We start from the raw sequence: 10434 nt of genomic DNA, 5'->3' as shown, positions 1-10434 counted from the left end.
AAAAAAAAAAAAAAAAAAACGAGGAAGGCTGCAGCTTGTCTTGCTTTATCCGCTTTAATGGCCAACTGTGATGATGATAATTATATCATAGACGATATGATTTTAACGTAATAAATTAATGAAAGAACACGCGAATTATTTCCATTATCCCTAGATTTCATTTCTGTTAATTAAAATAAATAAATAAATAAAGCTAATCGAATCGAAAAATTTTTAACGATAAAAATAAATCTCTGCAAATCGTTTACTACTTTGATAGCAATTAATCTTTAATAAATTAACATTAAAAATTCGAATCTATATATTGCTAATTACACGAAGAGATCTAAATATTTCCCCAATAATTACTCAATCTACGATCCAAAATTCGAATCGAAAAAAAAAAACAATCGTGGAAATAACGCGTGGAGAAATTCGATGGAGGAGGGGGGAAGAGAAATTCTCTGTCGATGGAAGCAGTCCTTTTTGATTTATCGCATGGCGTATATCTTACGAGTTCTCCGATCCCGCGACTCGATTCCTCCACTTCCGCCTCCACGAGACCCTCGAGTGCACGGTCGCGGAAACACGATCGGGTCCCGGTCGCAAAAACCACCCTCGATTCAACCCCTATTCGAAGTCTTTTCACCGAAGATCGATTCGACTGAATTTCCTTCGCCCCCTTTTCTTCGATTGCAGGAAGAAGAGGTTTCTTTTGAAAGTCGAAAGTCGATTGGAGGACGCCACGGTTGAATTATTGTCGAGAAGAGGATGGTTAATTTCTAGTCTTGCTTGGTTTATCGAATTTCTTCCATTTTTTTTTTTTTTTTTTTTTTTTTTTGTTTTTGTTTCGTGTTGTGTATAGGGGAGATTGATGATGGTATCAAGCAGTAAAAATATTTAATTCAACAGATAGGTAATAAAATGTGATAAAAGATGTGAATATATATTATTTTAATAAATACATATTGGTAGAGGGTTCGTTAATTTTATGTTTCTTTCGTAGAATCTCATTCGTTTGAAAAATATTTCATTATATTTTAACAAGTTTAATCATTTTTATCCACTCTCTTATGAATATTTATTAGAAACAGTTTTATCGTGGATGAGTAAATTAAATTCATTTCTTCGAAAAAGAATATTTTAAATTGATTACTTAGTTATTGGAATACTACATTAAATTTTTCCATTAATGAAAATTGATTTTTAATTTATTACCTGTTGATTCTAATAATGATTTAATCATTTCTCTTACAAGATGCAATTACCAATATGATTAAACTATCTTTTGTTGATATTGTATAATTCTAATTTTTTTTTTTTTTTTTTTTTTTTTTTTTTCGTTTGAAAACTATTAATTACCGACTGGTAAAACGGAATTGTGCCACTTGAATCGCGGTTTTCCAGCGGAAACTCTATCTCTGCGCTCTTTCGCGTATCGATTATCCGCGAAATGGTTCCACCAGCATGCTTGAAAAATGTTCGAGAATTTCCGAATTTCATCTCGATATATATATTTATTTCTTTGAAAACAATTTTTAAATTTAGAATTTTTTTATTCCAATAATATTTTTCAAAATTTCCAAGCAATCAGAAAATTAAAAATATAAATATTGTTAAGTCTTTGAATCTGGTAGATTCACTTTTTTTTTCTTTATCTTTTTATCCGCATTTTTTTTTACATTTTTCACGCTCAGAGATCGATCGATCGAGTAGAATTATCGAGTAGCTGTTTACAATTTACATTTCTTCATTATTACGCGTAAAATTTCATGAATAAAATATCTCGTCAAAGTTTGCCGAGGAACGTGAAGGAATTTCCCTGACGTCTATTCGCGAGATACGTAGAATTTTTACAAATTACCAACGACAGGTTCAATCTGATATCATCGTTGATATTCATGATAGAATATGATGGTACATCGGTCGAAAAAAGGGGGAAGGGTTGGCTGTTCGAAATAGGACGTGTGGAGCAGGGTAAAAGAGACACGCGAGTGACATAGAGGGATGGAAATTTAAAAAGATTGTGGACGTCAGAAACATAATTGCACGGTAGAGAAATTTTTCCATGAAATCTTTCCATCGATTCCTCTTATGGACGTAATGCCATACGTACAACCGAGCATAATTGAATCTTTTCCAATTTAGAAAGGAGACGAAAAAGATTATAGAGAGAGAGAGAGAAAGAAAAAAGAGATAAAAAAATATGATATCGTATCCTCCAATCTTATTTTTCCTAAATCTTTCAAAATATTATTATTTCCAATTTTTCGCGGATAATTTCGTGGATAATATTTAAAAAAGAAAAAATTGAAAAAAATAAATACTATTATTAAACAATTTTATTTTCGAAATTTTATTTTTATTTATTGATTTTTGATCCATTTTCTTTTTTTTTTTTTTTTTTTTTCATTCGAAATACCTTTTCACAAGATTTCGAAATTGTTTTCCACGGTTAAAGTCAAATTATCTAGCAACGTTCGCCAATTACCAACGCTTAACTTTGTAAAGTTGAATCGCAGAAACGGATCCTCTATTGCAGTTTTAATTAGCGATCGTTGCAAGACAGGAATCGTTGCATAATTGAAACGTTTCGAGCCAGGAAAATCGCTGCTCGCCTCGCCAATTTATTTTTCCTTATGTAGTGGTAATCATTGATAAAATAACAGATCTTTTAATTGTTCTGAATTATTATACAAGATTTATTTCTTGATTCATTGACTTATCTGATTAAAAAAAAAAAATTATACACACATATATCGTATTTCAAAATTTTTAATCTTAATTTATTAATCTTAATTTTTTTATTATTATTCTTCTTTTTTTTTTTTCAGGCGGTGGTGACAGCAACAAGGGTAAGAGTAAAAAATGGCGGAAGATACTCCAATTCCCGCACATTTCCCAATGCATAGGCCTAAAAGATAAATTGGGTGAGTATTTCTCTCATGAATATGTTACATTATAAGCGATAAATTTGATTTATTTGGGCAGAATTTTTAATTGACGTATTATCGTTGATTGTAAATTTGACTTGTATGGATATGGAATTTCTATTATGCTTTTAAAACGAAATACAAATGGAATAATATCTTCAACTTTATTTATTGAAAAATAGAATTCTATTTTTAACATTTAAATTTATTAAAAAGAATTATATTTTTTATTACTTTGTTTTTTTTTTTTTTAAATAATAAGTAAATCTTCGATAGAATCCTACTTGACTTTCATTTATTAGAACAGTATTCTATACATCAATGATTTCTACATCAATAAACAATAGAATTCCACTAAAATTTCAATCAAATCAATAATTTACGTACTATCGATTCCATTAGATTAGATTTAAAAAAAAGAAATATATAATAGATTAGATCAAAAAAAAATTTTTCGATCAAATTTTAACATCTTAAATATTATTACAATCTCTTTCACTCGATTAAACTTTTTTCACTCACTTGATCTTACATTTCCCCTTTTTTTTTCCCCGCCATTACTGCCAAAAGCTGGTTTTTGAATTGTTGCCGCCATTATTATATTTCGATCCTGATGAACACTTATTGCTCGAGCAAAGAAGTCATAAAGTAACGAAGAAAATCAATGAACTCTTATTACATGAACATTACATTAGGTTAATTAGACCTTCATAGAGTCAGATACTAAATGGAGTTTCACTGTATCCTCTCCTCCTCTCCTTTGTCTATATTCATTCGAAGCGATCGGTGAACCTTCAATCCTCTTATTCTAATCCGGCAACCGATAACGATAATAAGATGACGCCGATAAGAGGGATAAAGGAGCAAGATAGAGATGGATAGTTATATATATATATATAGAGAGAGAGAAAGAGGAGAGATCTGGAACAGACGCGCCAATTAAAATCTTTGACTCTTCTTTGTGCGTTTGTCGCGGGTTCACGAACTTTCGATCTCTCGATCGTTCCAGTTTCGATCTCGTTCTCGATTGTAAAATATTGTGATCGAGAAAAAAAAATATACATTGCATCAATTATAAATAATAAGATGTATATAACATAATTTATACGAGTGTTTTTCGAAAAGAGAAATATTCTCTTTTAAGAAATAGGGATAATACAAAAATTATTATATGTTTTTTCCTTCCATTAAATTTTGAAATTCTGAAAGCAAACAAAAATATTCTCATAAAGTCTCTAACTATGTAAAAATTTTTTTGAGGGTCGAGAGATATGAATAAATTCAAAAATTATTATTTTATTATTCGCTTATATCATTTGATGTTAAACAATCAAAAATATTCTCATAAAAGTGTCAACTCGTTCAATATTCAATCTGGATTTTTTTTTTTAGGAACTAGAACACGATATATGTCGTATACTTCTTCCCTGGGCTTTTCCCCCCCATGAATCTCATGATTAATCAACGCGTAACCCTCCGGCGACCTCGCGCCGGATTATTGAATCTCAGGCGAAAAAAAACGTCACGACGAAGAGAGGTTATATAGGAAGATAAGAAAGTGTTCTAGCCACGTTGTCGCCGGTTAATTAAGCCGTGATGAGTGCCCAAGGCGGTGAAAGTGTCTCTTTTCATGGCAGAAGTGCCCCACGCTTCGAATTACACGGTCTTAGGGGGTGAGATATTACGGTTGATTGATGAGCCATGGTTGATTGATCGTGGAACAACGAGTTTCGTGGGGTGTTTTGTGATTGAAATTGGATGGATCGCTAAAGGATTTGGGGGAGGGATTGCTGGAAGAGTTTCCTGGTTATTGAGCAGAAGATTTGTTGGATTAGGTGTAATCCTGTAGATTGTGGTTTCGTTGGTGTATGATATAGAGATGGATTTCATCTCTTTTTATCGGTAGATTAGGGATTTTTGTTTCTTCAAATTTATTTCTCCTGTGAAATTGATGAGTTTCTTGAATTAATTAAGATATAAGTTGAATAGCTATATATTTGTTGTTATATTTTATTATATTTGCCATTTGAGGATTTTTATTTTTATAGATAATTTGATAATAAATAATAATTGTAAAAACATATTTGATAATTAATTATCATATATTTAACAATAATGAATTTTAATTTATATTTATGATTTAATAATCAGCAAGTCAATTTATAAAATATCATGCTTAATATGTTATAATATTTTAATATATTATAATATAATATATATAACATTTTAACATTTTATGAATAATTTAATCGGTAAATATATATTTTTTCTTTAAAAATTAAAAAAGTATCATTATAAAGAATTAATCAATTTGTAAAGGTAAATACTTGCATATATTTCTAGTAACATTAAATTCCCTAAAATTAATCGACCACGAAAACGCGAATCGATACATCGCTTCGCGAGGAATCGAAGTGAATTCTCTGCAGTCAAGTCCAATCCGTTAAGAGCAAAATGGCGGGATTTCAGAGCTGTCGATAATCGGCGGAATCGCGTCAAAATTGGCTATGGATTATCAGGGACCACGCGTCAAGAATATTCCGCGTAACTCGATTAATCCCACGCGGATTCGAGATGCGCCGTTTCATAATTGAGAACCGAAGGGAGCCCGTCGAGTGCTCGTAAAGAAATTAACACGAAGTGTAATTGAGTGATTGATGCTTGAGAAACCGTTTAGACTCGCCGTTCGCTTCCGGCTGATTATAGTGATCGTTTCATGAAGTATGGTAAAAAAGAATTTTATGCGTCGGTTTTTTTTTTTAATAAAAGTGCTTTATTCTTATCTTTCCAAGATGTTCCACGTAAATTTATATATATATTAAAATATATATATGAAAGAGGTGATAGAAAGCGCTTCAAATTTAAATGAATAAATTATGCATGATAATATGCGTACATAAAAATATATGACTGTGATAATATAGAAATAAAATATAATGTTCTTTAATATATAGAAAAATATATTCATAATATAGACAAATATAAATATAATAAAGTGATAAAGATTAAAATTTTTTTCTTAAGAAATTATAACAAAAAAAAATTGAAAATTGAAATTTATATTTCTATTTCTCTCCAAAGAATTTGGAAAAGAATTATAAACATTAATTAATCATTTATCCATTTCATAGACATCAGGTACAGCTATGTGGTGGATCAGCAACCGATTGGTAGGCTGTTGTTCAGGCAATTCTGCCAGGACAAGAAACCATCCTACCATCGGTACAATCTCTTTTTGGACGCCATCGAGAAATACGAGATCGAGATGGATGAGAATCGGACTGAGCTGGCCAAGGACCTGTTCGAGCAATACCTGAAGAGAGAGGGCTCAGAGGTCGTCGACATCCTAAACGATTCTTTGATCGCCCAGTGTGAGGAGAGGCTCAGCACTGGCGGCAAGGAGCTCTTTGTGGAGATCGCGCAGACCGTGAAAAACTTCCTCGCTGGCGAGCCTTTTTCAGCTTTCCAAACCAGCTTTTATTTCTATAGGTAATTTAACTCAAACTGAAGTTTTTTCTTTTAAAAGACGGTTGGTTTTTCGTTGAGATTTATTCATTTGAGGAATTATTTTTTTCAGAGATTCAGCAGAATATTATTTTCCATTAACCTTAAATAAAAAGTATAATTTATTTTTAATGTTTGATAATAAATTTTTAAATGAAATATGGTAATGAAAAATTATCAGTTTAAATATCTCAAATTTTAATATAGTTTTAGATGAAGAAAAAAATAATTTATTGCTAATAGTTAAATCAAAAGTTAAATTAGTAAATTAATTTATATGAATAATTATTGAACGCAATATTAAAATATGATTTATTAAAATAACCATTCCAGTCTTCCATTTAGAGTTCTAATGAAACCTGTCAATCTTTATCTCGCCGACAAAGCATCCCATTAAAAGCTCTCTAATCAGCAAATATTTGTCTGCAATACTATTGTAGTGTTTTATCAATGCCATTTCCTAACATATCCTAACAATCGCTCTCTCTTTTCTCAGGTATCTTCAATGGAAATGGTTAGAGGCTCAACCAGTCACGTACAAGACCTTCCGTATGTACAGAGTGCTGGGAAAGGGTGGGTTTGGTGAGGTATGCGCTTGTCAAGTACGAGCAACAGGAAAAATGTATGCGTGCAAGAAATTGGAAAAGAAACGGATCAAAAAACGAAAGGGAGAAGCCATGGTACTCATAGAGAAGAATATATTGCAAAAGATCAACTCTAAATTCGTCGTGTCCCTAGCGTATGCCTATGAGACCAAGGATGCATTGTGTCTAGTTCTGACAATTATGAACGGTGGAGACTTGAAGTTTCATATTTATAACATGGGCGGTGAGCCTGGTTTCGACATCAATCGTGCCAGGTTCTATGCAGCCGAGGTGGTCTGTGGCCTGGAGCATTTGCATTTACAAGGAATAGTTTATAGAGATTGTAAACCAGAAAATATTCTGCTAGATGATCATGGCCATGTAAGAATATCTGATCTTGGTCTGGCTGTGGAGATCACAGAGGGAGACATGGTGACAGGAAGAGTTGGTACAGTTGGATATATGGCACCAGAAGTGATTGACAATGAGAAGTATACATTTTCACCTGATTGGTTCAGTTTTGGATGTCTTCTGTATGAGATGATAGAGGGTCAAGCTCCGTTTCGTGCAAGGAAGGAAAAGGTGAAGCGGGAAGAAGTGGACAGGAGGGTAAAAGAAGATCAAGAAAGGTATTCTGCCAAGTTTACCGAGGAGGCGAAGAGTTTGTGTCAGCAATTATTAAAAAAGAGCCCGAAGAACAGACTGGGTTGCAAGTGCGGTAGACATGGCGCCAAGGAAGTAAAGTTGCATAACTTCTTTCAGTGTTTAAACTGGAAGAGGGTCGAGGCCGGTATGTGGGAACCACCGTTTGTGCCGGATGTGAGTAGGTGTCGTTCAAATTTTAATTTGCCTTTTATATTTTCCTTATTTGGGAATAATGGCATTCTTTATTAAATAATTATTATGATATAAAATCATAAAATTACAGCAAATATAATTAACTTTAATATGAATAGTTATTAAAAATAAGTCAAAAATATCAAAATTTTATATAACACTTTATACATTTACTTATGTTATTTACAGCCTCATGCGGTGTATGCTAAAGATGTATTGGACATTGAGCAATTCTCTACAGTGAAAGGTGTCAATTTGGACGCCACTGATGATACCTTCTATAGCAAATTCAATACTGGTAGCGTGTCTATCCCATGGCAAAACGAGGTAAATCTTTTAACGTACTTTCAATATTTATATCGGTTTTCAGAGAGAGAGAGAAAAATAGAGGGATATCTTGATATGGTTATAGTATCGAAATGTATTGGTTCTCTACTTAAAAACTACTCGAAAAATATAGCGCACCAAAAGTGTTCCTTGTACGTCATAGGCAGTCTGCTATCGTTCCAGTGAACCAGTTTTAGCATTCAAAGCAATCTATATTGCAGTTGCGTTTATCATAAAGATTTATGTTTCATTCGATCAAAGAGATTCTATTTTCTGCGCAGTAAAACTGGTCCTCTTTGTTCCAGATGATAGAGACTGAGTGTTTTAAGGAACTGAACGTGTTAGGTCCTAACAACACACCTACTCCTGATCTATTGATCAATCATCCACCACCAAATAACGAAAATAGAGGCTGCTTTCCATTTCGAAGACAGGTGAATCTTTTTCTTTTATTTTGGCTTATATATTTATTAGAATACTCAGATGTTTAAACTATAAAAAGAAATTAAAAAAAGAAATATTATCCATTTCATAATTAACAAGCTAAATAGTTTATTTTATAGTGTATAAATTCGAATAATCAATTAAGTTAATAAAAATAATGCTTATAAAATTTTAGAACTCTTAGAGTATTTATAGTATATTAAAACACTAAAATTATTCCATCAATTAATCATAATCATAATGATTCGTTTCTTTTTTTTTTTTTTTTTTCTTTTTTTACTCTAGAAAAAGCAAAGTGCTCGTACAAGACAGATACCATTATCAGAGTGTCATCTACTGGAGTTGTCGCAGAGCCAAAACTCGGAGATGCCAGCTAGCTGATCCAAGGTGAACACAAATAGTGTAAATCAACCGACATCGTCGTCTATGCGACGTCGTCGTTGCGGACGACGTCGACGAGCTCTCAGATGCTGCCCAAAGCTGCTTTGAAACAGGAAAAACAACAAAAAATGATGCCTGAGTAAGCTCTGCAACTTTGGCGCCGATTTTTGGTGTGTTATCTTATGAGATTCACACTCATCTATAAGAGGGCTAGCTGAGAAGAGGCACTTTCAGCACTACAAAAGCACATGACACATGTTTTCTCAGGTTTCTTCAGGAGCAAGAAGCGACGAATACGTTGATACTTGCGAGAATGATACGTTCAAATACGTTTGTAATAAGAGTAACATAGAAGCATAGCCTCGTTAATCTTAAAAATCCAAGAGAAATGTTGCTCTTGTTGCAAAGAAATAGTGGATGCAACTATGTAGTTATTACATCGAAATATGAAATTCTTTATGAATGAAATTGATCGTAAAATATTATTTATTTTTGCGTGTGCAGCGCTTGATATTTATTTTCTATCGAATGAAAATGCAATAGTAGGTATTTATGGAGAATGACGTTTGGATATTGAATTCTCATTACGTATTATCTCATTATATATGTTTTACGGCCATTACTGAACGGTATTCTTTATTCAATTGGTCTATGTACACTTAATGCACATGAATATGAGCGTGATTTCGAGCATTCACACGTTGGCATATATGCAATGTTCGCGTAAATATGTTTACGAAATGGCGCAATTACATATCGGTAATTGGGGTCGCGTGCATATAATTTTGTATGTGTACTTAGAGCAGTCGATAGGCGCGTGCACATGCGATAATGATAGTAAGAATGTTATTAACGGATAAAGAAAATATACGCGTGAAAATTGCAATATGATAAAAATATACTGTGAAAAAAATGCTCCGATGGAACCGAAAAAATTTTCTTTCGTTTCTTGGAGCAAGTTCCAGAGGCATTCTAATTTTTTAACTAATTTTTTTAGTTGAAATTAATTGTATTCGCTGCTTAAAATAATCACAGGGTCGTTTTTGTTAGAATAATGTGACTAGAGATATTTTTTTTTTACTATTATATTACTTTTAAAGATATTCCTAGTATTTTTTTTTTTTTCTTGAGTACACGATCCTCTGATTATTTTTAGTATAGAAAAACAATCTAAAATTCAATCGAAATTTATTTATAATCAGAGTGTTCTTTCTTGATTGACAATCTTCCAATTTCATTTTGGAATGTACATTGCATTGCTCAAAATAGTCACTGAATCCTATACTCAAATTATATCTTGAAAACTCCAGATTATGATATAAATTACAATTTAAGTTCATTATTTTGTGAGCAGTGTAATCATCGACTGCCTAATTAGTTCAATTTTCTTCTCAAGTGAAACTCGAATCGAATAGATGCATTTAAGGAGCGTTAAAAGTCTGTGT

General features: G+C 32.2%; 1 protein-coding gene across 4 annotated transcripts in view; it reads left to right on the top strand.

Annotated features, from left to right (window-relative positions):
• The window catches only part of LOC102673886 (G protein-coupled receptor kinase 2), a 24014-nt gene extending 13726 nt beyond the window's left edge, over nt 1-10288 (top strand). The window contains exons 3-8 of one of the 4 annotated variants that reach the window (XM_006609226.2): nt 2814-2909; nt 6044-6401; nt 6913-7819; nt 8027-8164; nt 8470-8598; nt 8894-10288. In XM_006609226.2, coding sequence (XP_006609289.1) covers nt 2814-2909; nt 6044-6401; nt 6913-7819; nt 8027-8164; nt 8470-8598; nt 8894-8989 — 1724 coding nt within the window. In that variant the 3' untranslated portion in view covers nt 8990-10288. Of the gene's footprint in view, nt 1-2813; nt 2910-5333; nt 5711-6043; nt 6402-6912; nt 7824-8026; nt 8165-8469; nt 8599-8893 lie in introns of those variants that run through there. The other 3 variants (XM_031515094.1, XM_031515095.1, XR_004151796.1) reach the window with 3 other exon arrangements.
• The last annotated feature ends 146 nt before the right edge of the window (nt 10289-10434 follow it).

The sequence above is a fragment of the Apis dorsata genome, unplaced genomic scaffold (genome assembly GCF_000469605.1).
Source record: "Apis dorsata unplaced genomic scaffold, Apis dorsata 1.3 scaffold_52, whole genome shotgun sequence".
Classification (NCBI taxonomy): domain Eukaryota; kingdom Metazoa; phylum Arthropoda; class Insecta; order Hymenoptera; family Apidae; genus Apis; species Apis dorsata.
This window is presented reverse-complemented; position numbering and strand designations above follow the sequence as displayed.